Source organism: Tursiops truncatus, chromosome 12, assembly GCF_011762595.2.
Source record: "Tursiops truncatus isolate mTurTru1 chromosome 12, mTurTru1.mat.Y, whole genome shotgun sequence".
Taxonomy (NCBI): Eukaryota; Metazoa; Chordata; class Mammalia; order Artiodactyla; family Delphinidae; genus Tursiops; species Tursiops truncatus.
In genome coordinates this window covers 58,780,369-58,802,085 of record NC_047045.1, presented here as the reverse complement: position 1 = coordinate 58,802,085, position 21,717 = coordinate 58,780,369, and the positions used below count along the sequence as shown (strand labels likewise).

The 21,717-nt window shown below is 36.6% G+C and overlaps 1 protein-coding gene across 2 annotated transcripts in view; it reads right to left on the bottom strand.

Annotated features, from left to right (window-relative positions):
* The window catches only part of ENPP1 (ectonucleotide pyrophosphatase/phosphodiesterase 1), a 66,711-nt gene that overhangs the window by 25,217 nt on the left and 19,777 nt on the right, over window positions 1-21,717 (bottom strand). For both annotated transcript variants that reach the window (XM_073789604.1, XM_004313331.4), the window contains exons 2-8: window positions 9,917-9,989; window positions 7,573-7,689; window positions 6,716-6,841; window positions 5,751-5,811; window positions 3,506-3,603; window positions 1,549-1,628; window positions 528-647 (exon numbers count right to left, since the gene is read on the bottom strand). In XM_073789604.1, the coding sequence (XP_073645705.1) occupies window positions 528-647; window positions 1,549-1,628; window positions 3,506-3,603; window positions 5,751-5,811; window positions 6,716-6,841; window positions 7,573-7,689; window positions 9,917-9,989 (675 nt within the window). The remainder of the gene's footprint in view (window positions 1-527; window positions 648-1,548; window positions 1,629-3,505; window positions 3,604-5,750; window positions 5,812-6,715; window positions 6,842-7,572; window positions 7,690-9,916; window positions 9,990-21,717) is intronic.

Below are 21,717 nucleotides of genomic sequence, written 5' to 3'. Positions count from 1 at the left end.
CACAGTCACACAGCTTTAAATGTCAGAGCTAAAATCTGAATTTATAACTTGCAAATGCTCTTCTCCTTCCAAGAGGAATAGCAAGACTATCCAAATAGACCTTATAGAATTGTCATGGCAATTTATAAAAACTCAAAAGGAGAGCACATCTAAATCACAATCAGAGAGAATCTTCTAAGTTAGCAAATGCAAACAAAGTCAAAGTTTACACCTGTAGAAACAGTTAGCTTTGTGTAGATCAAAATATTACCCCCAGACTACTGCTCTTCGCTACTAGGACAAAAAGGTAAGATCAAGCAGAAAAGAGAACTGGCTCAGCATAACCCAAACCCCACTCTGGAATAAACTACATAATGATACAAGCTATATTTAGAGTTACCTGAATTCATCTCTGTTTGCATAAGGATGGCAAAAAACATAGTAAATGAAATGAGTTATTAAAAGCTCCAGGGAATCTGGGATTTTACTCTGATAGAAACAGATGAGAATAATAAAAATAATTTTAATAGATAAAACAAACAACTCACTGGTTCTCCTTTGTACCACTCAGGATTAAATTTCTCTTTACTTTTAAGTGCAAAGTAAGCATTCCTTTGGGGATCATACATTTTATTGTCAATGAGGCCATGGGATTCTGGATAAAGTCCCTAAAAAATATAAAATAGAAGTTTTATGCAAGTTTTAAGTTTTTAAAGTTACAGAACAAAATCATCAAAGAGAAATAGACAACTTTAGCTACACAGAACTTAATCCAGCTTAAGGAGAGGAGAAAAAAACAATGGGTATTGTTAAAACACAACCAACCACTCGAGATTTTATGGAGTATTTGTGTTTTAATTTATGTAATAGGAGAAAATAAATTAGGAATGATATGGATGAAGTTCTATATAAAGAAGCAGCCTAATTTTGAAAAATGTACTGTGTTGTCCTTTTGCATTGCTCAGTGAAACATTTCTTCAGAACAAACTCCTTTTTGGTTGGGTCCAAGAATAGCTTGTACCAACACAAGCTAAAGTATTAATTCTCTGGCTTCAACCCTAAGGCCTAATGAATTCTACTTTTTTTTTTCTGGATTCAAATTAAATCTCCAAACTTTGAGTGAAACAAAAACAGAGCTGTAATCCTACCTAAAGTCAGGCAAAGTGGCTTGCTTAGAACTCATACATCAAGATGACTGGAAAGACAGCTGAGAACATGTGAGTGCAGACAGTCTGGGGCTCAAATAAAGTAAGATAAAAACTAATGAGAAAAAACAGGACCCAAGAATCAGAGACTCTTAAATTGAAAGGGAACCAAGAAATCATTTCTTGGAGTCTTTAGTCACCTCTTTTCACAGATGGGAAATGGAGACCCAGAAAGTAAAGTGACCTGCCCAAGGCCACAACTAGTTAGTAGAAAAGCTAAGACCAGATCCTAGGTTTCCTTGCTTAACTACACAATGAAAAAGAAGTTATTTTTTTCTGATCTGAAATCTACTTATTCTCTTGAAAAATATTACATTTACATCTCACTTCTGTGAACATATAACAGTTGAAATGCAGAGCTTACTGTGACAATGCTGTAGTGATTGGGGAAAGTTTTTGTTGGATATACTGGTCTCAGGTTTTTAGCATATGTTCCACAGGTTTCTACAAGGGAAAAAAATTAAATATTGTTATTAAATACAACTAACAATCTGTTTCCCTCATTTAGCTTTGATACCACAGACTTCTAAATAGTACTAAAAAGTGAACCTAGAAGGGATTTACAACCATATAAAAATTCAGGGTGAATTACAAAGCAACATTTTGGATTCGAATTCAATGTTAAGAATTAGTTTTCTCTTACTTAGAAAATCATTAAACAAAATATTAAGCCAATGAAATAATTATCCCATGCTTATCAATAACATTAAGTTCCAGATGGACCATAATGATTCTTGCTAGATCTTTGTCTGCTACTACTTGGTGGTAACATACCAAATTATAGGAAGTAGTTATATTTTAACAACAAAAAACTGCACTAGTAGCTAAATCTGCAAAATTAAAACAAGAATGAAGCAGTAGCTGGGATGACAGTGTCCCACCCCAAAAATCCAATCTAGCTAACTCTAGACAAGTTCAACACTGCTCTAAAGATAAAAAGCATCTTCTGGCTTCAAGTACAAGAAAGGACAGAAGTCAAACTGTTGCTGATTTAGCCCTAGTGTCACATTCGTCTTCTGCCTCTACCACTGAAGAGGGAATACATAACTAATGATTCTAGCATATCAATACCCCATTGCCTGAAAATATTCCTCAGATTGGCATGTGTCTGTCTATCTCACTGCCTTCCAAATAGTTCAGAATTACAAGCTACATTCCCCAACTACCCAAAGAGAGGACTTAGTCTAACTGTGTATTGATTTCCTTTCAACTTCATGTATAGGTACCTACAGCTCCTTAATTCTGAACTCAGGTTCTGAACTCATATTTGGTGCTATGGAAACAAACTTTCCTCCTGATGATAACAAAGGGCCATATTCAAACCTCAAAGCTCATGAGCCTGGCTGGTAAGAACAGAGCCTTCCTTGCCCATGCAAGCTCTCTGCTAAAGACTTTTTTATGTCAAATGATTATTTATAAAAACTATTTTCTTCCCAGGAGAAATTGGAAACTGAAGTTTTTAAAAGTTCTCCAAATATTATTTTGGTTTGTCATAAAAGAAGTACAATAAATGTACCTATGTATTTACTGAGAGTGACTTTGATGTTTAAACCAACTTCATATACTCAAGTCTAGTAAATAATGTTTCAGAACTCCAGAAGAACACCAAAACAGTGTATTTACTTACTTCTAGTTCAGTCCAGCATTACACTGTGGCTACTTAAATACTGATCACTGATAAGCAATGTTCTACAGTTTTTATACCCATATTTAATTTTTTCTTTTTTCAGTAACCATGATGATACAAGTGATGCCCATATTATTGGTGGTTAATGTGATTTAAAACTTTGGCATTAATACTAAGAAAAGACAATTTTACTATTGCATTAGTAACTTATACAATAATCATTCAATTAAGGCTTTATTGAGATAAAGAAGTTGGAAGGATGCTACATGATACTATAAGATAAATAACAAATATTCTATATCTACCCTACTAGAAACATAGCAGAAATATCTTCAGTTTTTGAAATGCTATTTTAAGATGTAATACATATTAGATAAATATATAAATAATTTGTCCATAAAAGGAATCCAAGTCTAAAAAAAAAAAAGTATATCTTATCTCATCCTTATATCTACATCTATCACCAAGGCATAAAAATCCTAAAATAACTACTATTATCTCAGAATTATTTAAAAGGCAGTTTCAGAACAATTACAATATTAAACACTAGTTCCTTATCATTAGGTTTAACTCTTTTTCAATAGAGGAGTTTAGTAAAACAGATTCTGCCAGTATTTTTCGAAAAAAAGACTCCTTCCTTAGTCTATCTCACTGAAACTGTGGCACTCCAATAGTAAACTCTGAAGTTACTCACTCAGCTTGCTAATAACAGGAAGAAGTCCACCCCAAGTGTGTAAATATTCTGCCCTGAAACCATCCAAAGAAAATAAGAGGGTAGGAGGCATTTCAAACCTGGATAATGAGAAAGAAAGAAAAAAAATTGTTTAAAGAAGAAGAAAGAAGACACAGATTCAGTGAAGATTTTCCACTGAGGTTGGTATGTAATCTTAGGTAAACTAACAAGCTCAGCAAACATCCTCATAAAGAATATTTTGTCAGCATCTATATTCACATATATGCTTTTATATTTTATCATATATATCATCAAATAGTACTGATTAAGCACTCATACCATTCTGAGCCACCACACAGAGACCATCATTTATGATTCCTGCTATTCCAAAAGCTAGACCAAAGGCAACTAAAATGTAATCATATTTTCCCAACTTGCAAGAGAATAAATGTTAACAAATAGCATGTTCTAAATTATGTTTCTTGTTTCCACTATTTTTTTTCTGTAAAAGCATTTTCTGATATTGTCTCTACTTGAAACTAGTAGATAGTATCTCATATCACATAAATTATATACAATATTTAGCTTTTAAGTTTACCATATTTAAAAGATATTAATATTTAATAGAGAAGTTGGTGAGGTATTTACTACATTTAAATATATAAACAACAAAGAAATGATCCAAAGCTAGAAATGAACAAACAATGAAGGTACACATACACACACACACACACACACACACACACACACACACACACACAGATTTACATGTGTGGTATGGAAATCCAAAGAGGGAAGCAAAAAAAAAATGTATAATGATATTCCCAACAAAAGAGAATAACTATGGACAACCATTCCATGGCTACAGCAAAACAGGCATGGTTCAGAAATTTTGCAGCTTCTAATGACATCTGATAGACAGACAGTAGGAAAGTCGTATATCATTGGATAACCATGAAAAAACTTTCTACTGAAAGTTTACTCAGTAATTTAAAAATCTGAGCACAAAGATTTACCTTACCTTGCCTTTTCCAACCCTACTGCCTCCCCAGCTTACTCTCATACCCAAACACAAATGGAAAAAGGAGGAAATTTGTGTATAATTTCCACTAACTAGTATTTGTACCAGAGTTCTGTTGGGAGACTGCAGAATCAGCTGCATATAGTCTCAATGGTCCATGTCTGTATAAAATTATTTCTATTCAATCAACAGAAAACATAAAAACAGTTTGCTGGGCCTCCAGGTAAATATACGGGTATAATAATTTCCTGTATAATAAAATGTGTCCTAAATTATGGTCTTCTTGTAAAGAAAGAAGGACTTATATTTTCCACTAACAGAGTCAACATTACAATTGGAAAATAATAGTCAATGTTTAGAAGGAAAAGGAAGATTCAAAATTCATTAAGTGTAAAATTTCCAATATACCTTGGACTTAACAGACATCTTAGGATATATGAGAAGTCCTCTTTGAAAAAAGTCTCTTCTGTTGGAATTTTTTGGGTTTAGTTTTTGCTGCTATTACTGTTGTTTTAAACAGAAAAGAACTCTTCCATCCAACAGAAAACAAAAATACATATTTAAAAAACAAAAATAAATTATATACATAAGTAAGCTAAAATACAGCTTTAAAATGTTTAACAGTCTGGAAAAATCATTAATTTAAAGACATAAAAATATATTTCTGAAGATTAATAATTCAAATTATATGAATTTGAATTCATATATCTTTGTTCAAGTGAAGCAAAGATGATTATGTTTAATACTGTCACCAAATTTCTACCTTCTGAATTCCACACAAATTTTTTTTGATGACCTTGTAAACATAAGGTATTATAAAAATACTCTAAATACAAAAATAACAAGTATAAATTATAAAAATTATGTAACATCTTCTCACAGACATGTTATCCCAAAAATATATAAATGAACCAAAACACACAAAAAAAATAAGAAGAAGCTGTAATTTGCTGTAAGTTCAACTTGAAAAACTTCAAATGAATGTAAAGATCCTTCCTTCCTAAGAAGGAAAACACAAATACTTTCACCCAACACTCATGAATACAAAATATTTATGACCTCTCTTTTTTCCACTAGCTTCCACAGTGGGGAGTCATGCCATAATCATCTCTATACCACCAGTGCCAAAAGAAGGCTTAACTAAAAATAATATTTACTGAAGCAATGAATAATTATTATTTTTATTTGGAAAGAGAAAAAAATGGTACTCCTAAAAAAAATTAGTATCTCAGAATATAATCTTACCCTGCTGGACACTGTGGACCATTAATGCTCTCACATGTTTCTTCTGCCCAACTTTTCTCACCTAAAACATTTTCAAGAAGTACAATGAGTTAAACATACTCAATAGAAACAATGATTGTGATGCCTGTGAGACACATGAGGACAGATTCCAAAAACAAAATATGTTAACAGATACATAGATAATATGGGACGTGATTCTAGGGAAACAAAACAAATAAAGGGAGTTATTCTGTTTCAAAATAGAAGTTAGCTGATATCAGGAATTAAAAAATGAATGTATAATTGCAAGACGAAAACATACTACTGTATTTGGGAGAACTTGAAGGCACCTTTTCCATTTTCAAATTGTTAATATTTTCAGCCAAAATTTACAACCCTCCTTCTATCCACCCAACAAAATCTTCTGGTATTAAATCCTTGATGTCTTAGTTCCTCTCATACAGAGCCAGGTTCTGTCAAAGAATTTCAAGGAACCCTGTAACACCTAGACGAGACATCATCATAACATCAGTTTACACAGAATCTTATGCCCTAACTTCACGTCCATTCTCTCAATGCACAGCAGACATCGCCCTCACTTACTATAAAGGAACCTGTTATATAGTCAGCCAGGACCGCAAAAGTGATCTTTCCACAAGTACAGCGTTAAATATGCAGCTAATATCAAAATAACATGAGGGGGTTGTAGCAGAAGAGTGAGTGACTACAGATAAAACAACACTGGCCATGTTAGATAATGGTAATTATTAAGCTGGGTGATGCAAGCTTCATCACATATTCTCTCTATTCAGGTATATATGTTTGAAATTTTCCTTCATACAATGTTTTTTAAATATTTTTTCAGCTAATATGGTGGGTCAATAACTATGACTTCTAATGTAAAAAATACATCTGTGCTAAACCCCGCTAGGACCTAGGAACATGTAAGCCTGCCTCTGAACCCGGCGAGGGCATGACCTCCTGACCTCGGCACACGGAGCCATGGTTGATGCAGCAGTCGCCCTTGTCCTTGCAGTCATCCGAACAGGAGCAGAGGCTTCGGGACAACCTTTTCTCACCACACCTGAATTTGCTGCAAGTCCATATCCGTTCTAGAAACAAATATCAACATAATACATTTCATGGTCCAAATTCAACATGTCCAAAGTGAATACAGAAATGTCTCTGGAACATGATCCATGAAGAGACAATGGACCATTTTCTAACCCTTAGTCAGTCACAGAACCTGCCACCACAGTGGTCAATCTGAACTGAGAGAAAATATTCAGGCAGTAATTATTATTCACTAAAAAGCCAGAATCTCATCATTTAAAAATGTAAACAAACATAATTCTTCTTATACAACTCCCATGTCCATCTTGGCTTCCTCCACCAGTCATCGTCAGAGTTCTCAAAATTTAATCTAAACCTGGCTCGCTCCTATTTAAATGTTATTCCATGTCATACGTAGAGAAGACCAAATCAAACAGAAAATTTCCATAGTCTGATGGTTTTACTTTGAAGTTTAAGTGGACATCTTAAGAACTCTTGCTTTAATAAGCCCATAGAAATATTCATACATTTTAAGCAGCCTTTTTGAACTTAGGTGAAATGCAAATTAGACTACATAGGCTGTCAGCATATATTAAAAACAGGCAGTTTTGCTATCCATAAAACTTTTAACAAGGCAAAATATGTAAATTTTTTCTCTCAGAAAATATAAAGGCCAAATTTTTAAAAATCTCAAATGGGTTAGGTAAATCACATACCTAAAAGATGCAGAACTTTTCTTTGCTCTTTTACCAAGGCCCATGACTCCATCTTTTCCCCTGCATATTTTTACCTGGTTCTATACACGTCTCCTGGTAATCTAGACAGCAGTTTCCAAGGTCAACGCAGGCAACATCACAGCGACAGTTCCCAAATGTTCTCTCAAAACAGCGACCTTTGCAACTTTTAACTATTTGAAAATATTGAAAGATGTTTCTAATCATTATATAATGACAAAGCAAACATCAATTAATACACCTAAGTTAGTTATAGTCAGGTTCAAATATTGTTTTAGAAAACACAGATGGGGTGGGCAATAAAGTTAACCAAGAATCTTTTCACAAATACATGTAGAAAGTGACACAGTAAGGCAGTATATTAGGCAGTAACCTTACAGAATTTGCAATTTTATCTCTTGCCATAGGAAAAAAAGATGACTTTTTTCTTTTATATGTTATAAACCCTACTGGGGGTAATAAAACTTAAATACTTTTGAATAATAAAGAAAAGAAAAATAAGAAGAGCTTGTTCTGAAGATTTTATGCAGAGTTCTCTAAAAAGTGATAATCTATGAATATTTCAGAAAGACAGAGAATACCTGACTTACATCACTCTCAGTCTGGTGTAAAGGAGAAGTAATGTGTTTGTACAGAACATGTTCTGCGGGACCCATCTCCCACCGTCACCTAAAACATCCATTGCACCTTCAGATCCAGCCTGCTCCCTTTGAGAAACTTTCCCAAACTCCCAGTCTAGGTCCTTTTTCCTTTTCTTAAGTTTGTATAAAACCTTACCCTTCATCTCAGTCACTTACTTCCATTTGTAACTAGATCATTTGGTTAATATCCCAGTCTCACCCTAGAGCACAAACTTCTTAAGAACAAAGACCACATCTGGAAGTTACCCACTACACTGTATCCCTGGTGCCTAGCAAGAGCCTTGACTATAGCTGGTACTAATAAGTTTTTGTTAAATGGATAAACGGCAGATATGGAAGGAAAATACTTTTCATTAAAAACAATTTTACATTGTAACTCTTTACTAGTTACCTAGAATAAGCTAGGTTTTTATTGGATTACTAAAAAATCAGGGTGGTAAGAAAAAAAATCCACTTATAAAATAATGGAAGTCCAAAAGAAAAAAATGAATAATCCTAGCTCTTGACTGCAATGGTCTCCTGACCCAAGAAGTCACTGCCACAGAGTTTAACTCTCATTTAACACCGGGAAACTAGGCAATTTTAAGGACATGAAATGACAATAATAATTTCTAGGGTCAAAAATATTAACTTTCCTGACCCAAGGGGAAAAAGCTATTATAATAATAGCTATTACTTGGAGCTCACTAATATGTTCCTAGTCATTTAAAAAATAATATGCATTCCATGTTGAGTTTAGATTAAAATTACTGTTTTCAATCATTCGGTTTTATTTTTACATGCCAAACTGAACTCAAGGGGAATTACTTTGTGTCTAAAGGCTACACAGTTGAACACTAAAGTCTATAGTTTTTTAATTTTATTAAACATTGACAGTTTGCTCTGAATAGTTGCTGACTAAATATATAAAATTACATTTCATTCATTTCAACAATAAATGACAGCTTAACAATCACTAAAATTTTTTAAATGACTAATATTACAATTACAGAATAGTTGAACAGAAAGATTTGTTCAATTTTCAAAACCAAATTCCCTAGGAAGACCATCAGTGATTTTAATGGGGAAAAAATAAAAACTACCTCAGAGCCAAAATAATGACTGCTACAGTGTACTGTGATTCATAGTTTTATTATTCATAGTAATCTTATCAGTGTTGGCTAGATTTCTGCACTCAATAAAATATATATATATATATATATATATATATATATATATATATATTAGCTTAAAAATATCACTGTTGCTTTGAAATGTCTGCAATTTTAAAAGACTTAAAAGCATGTAAGGATAAGTTTCTGGTTGCCCAGGGATGCTAACTGGTTACCTAGTAACCTCCAGGGCTAACTCCTTAGGGAGAAAAAGTGTTTGGGAGTCACTGGAGGAAGTCAGGGAGACAGGCTCCAGGAACACAGCACCAGAACCTGTCAGCCAGCTGCTTGTTTGTGTCTTTGTTCTTTATTTTTTGCTGTTTTGAGGTTTTTCTGTTTGTTTGATTGGTTGGTTGGTTTTTTGGTCATAGCCCCTCTTCATCATTATGGGATGAAGTTCTGCAAGTAAATAAAATAGTATATGGCTAAAATAATAAAAGAGCTTCAAGAAAAAGGCTCAAACCAGCATCAAATTTGCACTATCTATGGAGTCCTCAAGGGATTAGGACATAACGCTTATCTCAATCATATTTTGAAAAAGGCTGACTAGTACCCCTACAAACACACACACACACACACACACACACACAAATTATTGTACTAATTACCTTCTTTGGCACAGCTTGGTTTCAACCCAAATATACAACCAAGGATTGTCGTTAACACACAGACTGACAATACCTGTGGAGAGAAAAAAAATAATGATGTAGTTTCCAAGCCCTTTTATTTCTTCAAATGTTTTATTTCTTTAAATACTTCTAAACTTGTTGGTGCTGCTCTGTTTCCTGATCTGGTGCTGGTCACGTGATGTGTGCACCTTGGAAAAATTCAAACCACATTTTTGCTTCAGGTACTTTTCTGTATGTACGTCATACTTCAACAAAGTTTACTTAAATATTAGCAAACAAATCTATGCCTTCCTAGGTTAATGTTGCCAGAAATTTCCCAGTTGATGTAAATGAATCCAGTCCAAAAACTTATAATAATTAAGGTAGGGAGAAAAGAAAACCTAACAATTCTCTACTTGTTAATCCATAAAAGGCAATATGAGAATATCAGATGCCTCTTTTAACAGTTTAATTACACAAACCTAAACACTATTCTCATATTCACTGTGACAGCTTGTGGGAATGAGCAACAGACAGGGTTGGACGACTACATCCCGGACCCAAATGTTACCACAAACTGGGTGTGTAGAGATTTGGAGCAGGTCACTTTAACATTCCAGACATCAATTTACTCACTTATAAAATTAAAGGGCTGGACTCCTTGGATCCCTAAAAATCTTTCCAGCTCTAACATTTTGCAACTTCCTCATTCTCCACTATTCTGGACTTTGACATTTGACTTTAACTAGATCATTTGGTGAATATGGTGTAAGCGATTACACCATACAACTCCCAAGAACAATGACAGAAGTTTATTTATGAGTTTGAAAAAAAAAAGGCAGAATAATCTACAAAATAGTCCTCAATATTTTTCAGTGGAATGGAGCGGCTCTCTGGAATGTCACATTTCAGGACAATTCAATAAAATATTCATTGAGCACCAACTATGTGTAAAGACTATATTATGCATTGAAGGAAAGAATAAGAGACCCCCCAAGGAGCTTCTACTTTTTGGGAAAAGGCAAAAGCAACAGCACAAATGGTTCATATTTGGTAGACTCTAGTTGCAGAGTTCTATCGCTGTTTAAAGAAGAAAGGCTGCGGTGGCCGGTGAGAAAGAGATCAGAAAAGACTTCATAGAGGAAGCCTCTGGGCTGGACTCTGAAGAGGGGAAATGATGGCATGATATTGCCAGGCAGAGCTGATGGAAGGGAAGAGAGGGCAGAGCAGAGAAAAGCCGGTATAAGGAAAGGCTTGCAGGAAGGAAGGCATATGGGAGGTGGCAGATGAATGATGAACAGCCTACTTTGGCTGGAACCCAGAATATGAAAAAGGGGAATGGACACAGTACGGAAAGGTGGCGTGGCATTTCCCCAAAGCCAAGATGAAGAGATACTAAAGACAGGAGGGATGGGTGAATGGGACAGGGTGGGTGGTGGGTAGAGGCGTTTTTATGTTTTCTGAACTCATTCCCTCCAATAAAACATACTGAGTATTGACTGTATGCTGATCTGTAGTTTAGGTACTGGGTACTCAGTAATAAAAGAGACATGACCTCTGTCCTCAGCATGCCTACTGTCAAGGGACTGCAGAACTAAAGAGGAAGTGAATGGCAAATAAACTGAGGAAGCAGGTCTAACTCATTTCAAACGAAAACGAAGGTAAAGGAAAAAGGAGTGAAAGTACAGTGGGTCTAAAATACAACAGGGTCTAGGTCAGGTTCTTTTTTTAGGAAATCAAAAACCCAAATGTATCTATGTCCATTAAAATAAAGAGGCATCAGAAGAAGAGCTTGAACAAATAAGTAAAGAATGGCAAATAGAACAATGTCGTAAGAGTACTAATGGATTCTCCTAAGCCTTTAATGGTGGTGTAAACTAACACAAACTTATGGAAGAGTAATTCTAAAGAATCTATCAAAAACAATAAAAACTCTCTTACTGTCAATTATAAATATATAGGGAAATGAAAAAATAGTAAAACTAATCTGTATTTACTATCCTGTAATTTAAACCATGGAAAATTAAAGTTTTATTTCTTTGTAATAAACCTATCAAGAATAGTTTGAACAGTGTTTTATCCACTTCTCACAATACAGAGTGAGAATCTTTTATATGCCTTGGCAAATTGTCACATTCCTTTCTAAGTTTAGGTAAGTTTCCAACGTTTTAACCTTTGTACTTTTAATATCATGAAATAGCTCCAAAAATTCCATTAATATGAACCTTTGTATCACTGTCGCTTCCTCTGGGACATCTTCATCCTTTCCATCACAACCATGCTTCTCATGTCAATAAATTCGCTGTCACTACGTTCCTTTGGCTGCATATGTAGAGTCTGTTGAACAGCGGCAGTGTTAGCCTACCCACAGTCAGCTATCTCTTCCGTAACCCCATCCACATTTGATCTGAATTTCATTTCCAGCGTTATCACTTTTCTTTTCTTTTTTTTTTTTTTTTGTGGTGTGTGGGCCTCTCTGCTGTGGCCTCTCCCGTTGCGGAGCACAGGCTCCGGACGCGCAGGCTCAGCGGCCATGGCTCACGGGCCCAGCCACTCCGCGGCATGTGGGATCTTCCTGGACCGGGGCACGAACCTGTGTCCCCCGCATCGGCAGGCAGACTCTCAACCACTGCGCCACCAGGGAAGCCCATCACTTTTCTTTTTTTAACTGCACTTTATCAGCCAATTCCCTCTTTCAATTACTCATTTCTATAAAATGTGATGTAGGTCTACCACTGGCAGATAAAAAAGCAACACAAGTACTTGTTTTTCTGTCTGTGCTGAACTGACCAACAGATGCATAGTAACCAATCACTGACACACTTTAAAAGAAGTGACATTGGTCACTGACCATGATATGCATCTGCTATTTGCATAGTGTTTTGTGGACTGAAAAAGCTAGTAGCAAAGATTGTACTTTGCAATTACTCATGGTCAATAAATCTTAGTTGCTGAAATTTGAACCATGTTGTTGGGAGACTGGTGTTATTTAATTAAACTGTGGGAACTGAAATTGTACATGTCAGAGAACCATGCAAAGCTAGCACTGCCTGTACTCTCATAAGTGGGCAGTAATATAGTATGTAACATAATAATATATATATCCAAGGATGTTTAATTCAGAACTGTTTGTATTTGAAAAAAAAAAACAACCAGAAACAACCTAGGTTCATTATAAGAAACTGGTTTAAACAGTCAGGTTAATCATACAATAAAATACTCTCAGGGGATTAGCCTCAGAGATAGGTGGGTGAAAAGAAGGCTTAAAGATACAAAAACCAAAAAAAGCTGAGGGGTAGCCATAGGAAGTTGGAAGCAGCCCTTCAATCCTTCTCTGTAAGTAAGAAGCATCTGTGGAGAGTGAGGAAGCCAAGGTGGGGCTCTGAAGTGATGAAGGGGGCTTAGGAGACCCCACGTGAAGGATGGCAGCAAATCAGTAGGGACAACAGAGATGGAGTCAATAATGGAAGAGTGAACAGACCCTCCAGCTCTGGGGGCCCAGCTTAACTGAGATTATGAATTGTTTGTAATAAGACCCAGAGGCCTGGAATTCCAGGAGTGGGAGTGGGGGAGTGGGGTAAAAAGATAACATGGCATGGGGAGATAGGAAGGGAGGGGAAACAGAAAAGGGAACAAGAGAGTCAAGGTGTGACTGCAACAGCTGAACAGGGAGGGTTAGGACCATGTGAACATGGGTATTTGCCTGGAGAACCGTGAGAAGTGAAGGATCGAGCGAATGAAGGAGTGGGAATGAGGGAGGGAGTGAGGAAGGAAGAAGAACAGAAGTTATGGACTCTGAAGAGAATTTCAGAGTCTGAGTTCTCAGAAGTGGGACGGTTTGGAGTGGAGGTGAACCCAAAAGTACAAACCTGAAATTGGCGTAAGGTACTCGGTGGAAGTAAGAAGACGAAAAAGTTCTACTACTTTTACTAGTAATCGGAGTTAACCTTTTGACAATGAATGAAAATCATGATAAGAGAAGTTATTTATATTCTCAAATTTATTGACTTACAATACATATTCCCTCACTGCTGAAGAAATTCAGTCATGAAGATGTATTACCAATAACCTTACTGTTCTAACTAAATATAAAACAAAACTTGTGAACAGTTCTGCTACAAATAAGTCTCATCTTGAAAAAAACTATGAAAAGATTTAGTGGTAAGCAAGCATTTAAATTGCAACCATGAGTTTAAAGCATACATGATATATGAAAATCTTTGCCCTCTTGTTAAGCTACAGAAGAGGCATGCTGATTTTTTTAATCACCTCTTTGTTACTAAAATATATTATTTAGATTTACCTTTTAGATAATGCATAGCATGAAACTGAAACTGAAGTATGACCATAGAAACAATCATTTCACCTCTGTAAAAGATGAAATTTAGGGCTTCCCTGGTGGCACAGTGGTTGAGAGTCCGCCTGCCGATGCAGGGGACACGGGTTCGTGCCCCGGTCCGGGAGGATCCCACATGCCACGGAGCGGCTGGGCCCGTGGGCCATGGCCGCTGAGCCTGCGCGTCCGGAGCCTGTGCTCCGCAGCAGGAGAGGCCACAGCGGTGAGAGGCCCACGTACCGCAAAAAAAAAAAAAAAAAAAAAAAAAGATGAAATTTAAATTACCTACTACTTTGTTACACAACACCCAATCAGAATAGTTTTTAGTAGGAAATTTCTCTCCAACGATTATCAGAGCTGTGAAATCTAATTCAATTTGAATTTTCTTCTCAAAGTAGTTTAATCCAACAATGTCAAAATCCACCATCCTTTCATATCTCTATAACAATTTAGGTAGTTTTCAAGTTTTGATATTTTCTTAGAAGCTATAGACAAAATATTTTATCTTAGAAAACATGAAGCTTGGAGACATATAAGCAAAAGTAAAGTTGTTGGAATGTTTTGCCTCTATGTTAGAACAATATTTATTTGGAGTTTCCTGCTTGTTTCGTTAGAGTCCCTGAATCATTTCTTGGACATTTAGTGAACCAAAACAGATATAAAGAAATCACTCAATTTTTCTTCTCACAAATTCCGTCAAACACAGTGGCGTTAACATAATATTATTCTTTCTTTATCAAGTATTCATACAAATGTGTCTACTGGCCTTTGCTAAAGGCCAGAGATGCAAATGAAAGCAATTCCTCCCCTGACAGAGAAAGCGTGTGGACATTAAAATGAATGATTACAATGGAACTGGAAAAGAGCTACAGTTGAAATATGTAAAAAATGTTAACATGCTACCAGCACAGTGGAGAGAAGAAAAGGAGAGAATGGTTACAAAAGGCTTCACAAAGAGAAAGGGGGAAATAAGGAATTTCCCCTTCAATCAATAAACAAATGTTGGAGTGCCTGCAATATGCACTGGACTTCGACTCTGTGGAGAAGCACAAAATTAAAACAAAAAGAATTTGTGGTGAAATCCCTAATCTGAGTTGATAATCTACTCAGGGCAACAACTCTAGAATTTGTTGATGATAAAGACATGAGACAGTGAGAAGTAACCTAAGAATTAAACTACATAGTGACAATGTGTTACCCGTGCACCCATGCATAGGTACAGAAACTATTTTTTAACTGTACAGGCTAGCTGTGTTTTATCAACAAGATGCCACAAAGGCCTGCGGCAAAACCAGACTGAACCAGCTAGATCCAAGATGGCAGACAAAGTATGCTAATGGTCACCATTTTCCTTGAGTTGATTTATCTCTGTTTCCATATCAACACCTGAGAGCTGAAGGACACTTGCCCTGATTTATCTCTGTGTTTGTTTCAAAAGTACCTGGTGTTGGGCCGATGGTTTGCAGCTCTACTGGGAGAGATACATGCTTTGAGAGATACACAGTGGTCAACCGCTCAGAACCCGGCCCTGACTTGACCACAGGACCGCATCTGTGCAGATGAAACCTGGAGGAGTCCAAGAGTTACCTTTGCTTCATCACCATGCTAAGATCTTTGCCCAATAGGGGGATTGGTACTCTGCTCGCACAACTGGTGCCGTGTGCAAAGGAGTGTGGAAGACCGCACATGCCCGGGCTGCCCCTGGAAATCTCCACCCCTTTCCTAGTGCCCTGATGACCTGTCTGCCTCCTGACCCTTAAGATTCCCTCACTCCCCTCCCTTAGAGGAGATGGTGCCTTTAGAGCATGAGCTCCCCTTCTCCATTCTCTGGCCATTGAATAAAAGCCTGTCTTGCTTGCACCAAACTCAGTTTCGTTATTGGCAGCGTGAACCTGAGCGCGGGAAAGAACTCCCTGATCCAGCCAGGGGGCCTCAGTTCAGCTAGCGCCCCAAGAGAGGGGCCTGGTGTCTAATTCAGTAACAAATCTATGCAGTGGTGCTTTGTGCAAAGCCAGGGAAGTACAGAAAATAACACCAGTCTGGGAAAGACAGAATAACAGTGATTAGAGTAGTAGCCATCACTTCTACAGAACAACAGCAACCATCCCTTCTGTAGTACTTCCTATGTGCTAGGCACTTTTCTAAGAGTTTTCTATCAAATCATTTAATCCTCACAATAACACTGTGACACAGATTATTGTATTTACCCAGTTTAAGGAAACTTAGCCGCAGAGAGGTTAGCAGCTTGCCAAGGATCACAGAGTTGATAAGCGACATGGGCAAGATTAGGACTTAAGCAGTCAGATTGTAAAGGGAGTGGGGCAGGAGGGTGGACACGGGAGTGGCTGAAAGGTGGCTGTGGCCTTCCGGGGCAGTCAGTGTGGAGCTGCTGCGGATTTAAACATGAAAGTGACATGACTGGATTTATAAATTCTAGAAAGATCCTTTGGTGACACTGTGAAGGGCTGTGCCGTAAGCCACTCACCTGCCTGTCTTCTCTCAGGAGATGCTCTGTCCTCCTCTGGGTCTTTCCAATTACTGCAGCCCTGACCATGCTCTGGGAGATTTGTTTATCTGTCTGTCTTTGACTGGACTGTGAGCTCCAGGGAGGTGTGGATTTATTGACTCATCTCTGTATTTTCTAGGTCTAGCAGAGCGCCTAGCGCATAGACATTCAAAATAACTGTTGGCCTGAAAAATCAGTAAACTGATTTAATTAAACAACTTGGGGGAAAACTATAAATCTCCCCCTTTTCTTCATCTGAGTTGACAAAGTCAATCAGTTTGTTAAGTGCCTTTATATAGAGGGTGCCTATAATAAATATAGGGGAAAAGCATTTTTTTCAGGAAATGGACAACTGCTGGATTTGGTATTCAAATGTGACAGATGCCTCTCCAATCTGAAGATGAATTAGCTGACCACATGGCCTATCAGTCAGTCCTCTGACCTTTTACTCAAGCAGCATGCTTTCTGGAAACGACTCTGTGGGAACTCAGACCTATGCGTTGCTGGGGTCTTCGGGGGATTTCCTTTCCTAGAGGATAAGGATTAGATCCTAATGCAACGAGCCCAGTGCCAAGAAACTCCCACCGGCGGCTCAGAGGGATGTCACACTCAAAGATAATGTCTTGTTTTTGAAGAACTTTGAAGTGTTACAAAGTTCAGTGTAGAAGTTAGAACAACTGCTTGAGTGTATTGAGAAGTTTTTTAAAGACAAGGTTCTAACTTTTGCTTGGCCTCTTATATACTTAGTATCGTTTTAGTTACATTTGACTTAACTGAAGATTCTCCCAAACGGCAGTGAAATTTTATGTGAAGCAATTTATATAACTGGTCAAATGAAAAGGGGGAAGGAGATACTACGCACTGGACAAGCACATCACTTAGAGGCAAACCTCACGCTCAACCTCTCCGTGAAACCTGAACACGCTGAAGAAGTTGACATCTACCTGACAGAAAGGGGTTCTGTTTCAAAATGGTGAGGGTTCAAATCCCACCTCTGTTCATTCCTTTTTTTCAGCATTCAACAAATATTTCCTGAGAGGCTACCACGTGTTAAGAAGAGTCTCGTGGGCTTCCCTGGTGGCGCAGTGGTTGGGAGTCCGCCTGCCGATGCAGGGGTCACGGGTTCGTGCCCCGGTCCGGGAGGATCCCGCATGCCGTGGAGCGGCTGGGCCCGTGAGCCATGGCCGCTGGGTCTGCGCGTCCGGAGCCTGTGCTCCGCGACGGGAGAGGCCACAGCAGTGAGAGGCCCACGTACCAAAAAAAAAAAAAAAAGAAGAGTCTCGTGCTGGGTATACACCAGGAAATGGAAACATTTCAGTGTTTTCATGGAGCTTACCTTCTTGTGACTTATAGACAACCACCAACTATGTGACTTAGAAATGTTTCATATCCTTGCTAAACATTATTTTTTATCTATGAAGTGGTGATAATACCCACCTCAAAAAATTGGCACAAGCCTTGGACATAATTTACAGAAAGTACCCAGATTGGTGACTGGGGCACTGAGGTACTCCATAAATGACAATTCCTACTAAGAATATCCAACTCACTTAGAGCACTGAGACATTACAGATTCTTCCACAGGAACGATATAACCTTATCAATGTTTAACCGAACTTCAGGGCATTCTTTCTTATTTGCTGTTAAAAGAAATGCCATAAACTAGTATACTAATATTTCCCTTTTTCTTGGGGGGGTGGTTAATTCTGCAGTAATCTGTTTAACAGTGGTTGAAGACCATGCACTGGTAAAGAAAATATGTCAAAAAGGTGTAATAGAGAAGAAAAGCAAATTATTATTTTGCAGGGAATGGCTGTACTGGTAACTTCAGTTGTACCTATACAGCAGCTCTCCAACCCCTGCCACTGAAAAAGGGATCCGTGTAAACACCAATTTGTGTATTAGAGATTACTACAGATTCATATCTGCACACTTAACAAAGATTAGCTGTGGATTGATCCAAGCACTGTGCATATAAAAATCTCTAGAAAAAGTCTGAAACAAACACCTTAAAGTATACATACTTCTCAAAAACTACACTTCCTACACTTCATCCTAAGGCAAAAAAATTATGTACAAATATTTAGATACAAATATATACATGCAGTACTATTTATAACAAACATAGACATATGTACAATGTCTAATAATAGGAAAATGGCTAAAGAAAATATGGACTATGTATATGAGTATTATACAGCCATTAACAGTTATGATTTAGAAGAATATTTAATGACCTGGGGAAAGACACCGTTGAGTATGAACTGCAAACTATAAAACAGAATAGGCAATATGGTGCTAATTTTATGTTACACATAATACATAGTTTACAAATAGTCTTATCTCTGGCTGATGGGCTCACAGTGATTCTTGGTACTTACCTTTATTTTCCAGTTTCCACAATGAACCCATATACTTTTAGAATCAGTATACTGGAGAACCCAGGGGGCTAGCATGGATACTAATGACCCAGAGTAAAGTTTACCTCATTCTGGCATTTTAGTGATCTTCAGCATAACAAGAAGTCCTCCCTGCCCACTTACTCTAAGCAAACTCTAATCAACAAATTCTGCCTCCATTTAACCTACCTAATCCCTCATTCTTAAATATCAATGAATCACCATGATTCACCAGTCATTTGAGGTAAGCCTACAATATGAGATCAACAAAAAGAAAAGGCCTAAGATCAACACAAAGGAAAAACAGGAAGGAGAAGAGAGATAAACATTTAAAACAAACCCATCTAAATAGTATTCTCAATAGGATTCAAGAAGTTACATACAAATCTTGAAATCAAAAGGCTCATACTACGAATATCAAGTAACCAGAATAATAAATCAAAGGCTCATATTTATTCACATCACTATAAAATACCAGAACACTAACAATAAAAAGATCTTCAAGTGAAAGGCTATGCCAACTTCACTTCACAATAAGCAGTAAAGAAGTATAAGATCAGAGTTAGTTTTTCCTTGAAGGATAGAACTAACTGTGGAAGCTCTCTGGGCCTAGAAAGGTCTGTGCAAGAAGTTTATTGACTTCTGGTTCAATCTCTTCATTGATTATAGAATTACTTAGATTCTCTCATTTTTCTTGACTCAGTTTTTCTTGGAATTTTTCACTTCACCTGCATTTTCAACTACATTGGTATAAAGTGATTTACAATAATCACTTGTTATTTTTTCAGTGTCTGTAGCACTGAATTTGTGTTCCTTTTTTTCATTCCTGATGTAATTTGTGCCTTCTCTCTTTTTTGGGGTAATCAGGCTCACCATGGGGGATCATACCTTTTCAAAGAATCTGCTTTTTACTTTGTCAGTCTCTTTTTTATTTTACTGATTTCTGGTCTTACCTTTATTTTTTTCTTTCCTTCCATATCCCAGGTCTAATCTTCTGGGTTTTCTTTTATTAAGTTGTTGATATGGACGCTTAGGTTTTAGCTTTTTTAGACTTTATTCTCTTTTAATATTACTTTTATTCTAACTTTTAAACCCCTAAGACATTGTTGTTTTATAAGTACATTTAGGTTTACCCAAATATTTACAAGTTTATGCATTTTAATGCATTTTTTCCTTTACACTTTTCATCTGGAAACATCTGGAATCAGCTTCCTTCTGCATAAAGAAATCTTTAAAAATTTTCCTCATGGCAGATTCTGTCAGTGTGTGTTAGTATATACATGTCTTTATTTTATTCTCGTTCTTGAATGGTATTTCTGCAGGGGATACAATTCCAGTCTGGCAATTGTTTTCTTTCAGCACAGTGAAGATCTCATTATACTATGAGAATTCAGCTGTCAGTCCATCACACTTGAAGAAAATTTGTCATTTTTCTCCTATGCCTCCAATGATTTTTATTTTTACCTTTGTATTCTGCAATGTTATTCTGTTGTTTTTTGACATATATTTCTTTTATTTATTCTGCTTACGATTCAATGAGCTACTTGAATCTAAGGACTGATGTCTTTCATCAGTTCTAGAAAATTGTCATCTCTTCAAATAGTGTCAAATAATTGTCAAATAGTGTCAAAAAATTGACACAATTTTTTACAATAATGATTAACAGAATTGCTGGATGTATACCATCATTTCCAACAGTACTTCTTCCAATTTATGTCAGAAATATTGCCATGAAATCTGGCACATTTCTTAAGATACAAACTACTTCTCATATTTAGTGAATGGGGGAAATCAGTAGCAGGCTGAGTTTAATAGACTTTACCAAAGTGAATTCTAGTCATGAGTAAAAAGAAATATATTCACATCGAGAAACTACACACTCTTCCTTGGTATTCTTTTTTCTCATATCCTTTTAAAAAAGAACACAGGAGAAATAAACTTAGAAGGCAGTAGAGCAGTTTTATGAGGTACAAAATATCATTAAATTAATATTTAAATATTTAATGTAATATTTATATTATTATTATTTTTAACACTGGCTCTTAAAGGCTCCCCCCATCTGTCACTGAGCAGCTCTGAGCTTTTAACCCTTTCCTAAGTGAGAAAGAAAGATAATGGCAGACATATTTTTTACCATTCAGATATGACACTATGTACATGAAAGATAGAGAAGATAATGCCCTCAATCAAACATAAATCTGTTAGGAGTCGCTGATAATAGAAAGTGCAGTTCAAAACAATTATCTTGAATAAGCACAGTGCTGTACACACTTGGTTGAACCAGTCTCCCGGGCAGATAAAACTATGAGGGTCTTGTCTAAACTCTTAATAGTCCAGAGAAGGGTTTTGGCACTTCTAATATTCAAGCAAATAGTCATGTCATCATTTCCCTAATTTTCAATGAATTATCCTGGTAAAATAAGCATCTGAAGAAAAGTCTCAAAGAAAGCTCAAATTAGTGGCCCATGGGTGCTAGTAATGATAATTGGAAAATATTTTTTTAGGAGAACAGGTTAAAATGGAATATCAAATTAAAACTCTAGCTTAAGAAAACAGAAAC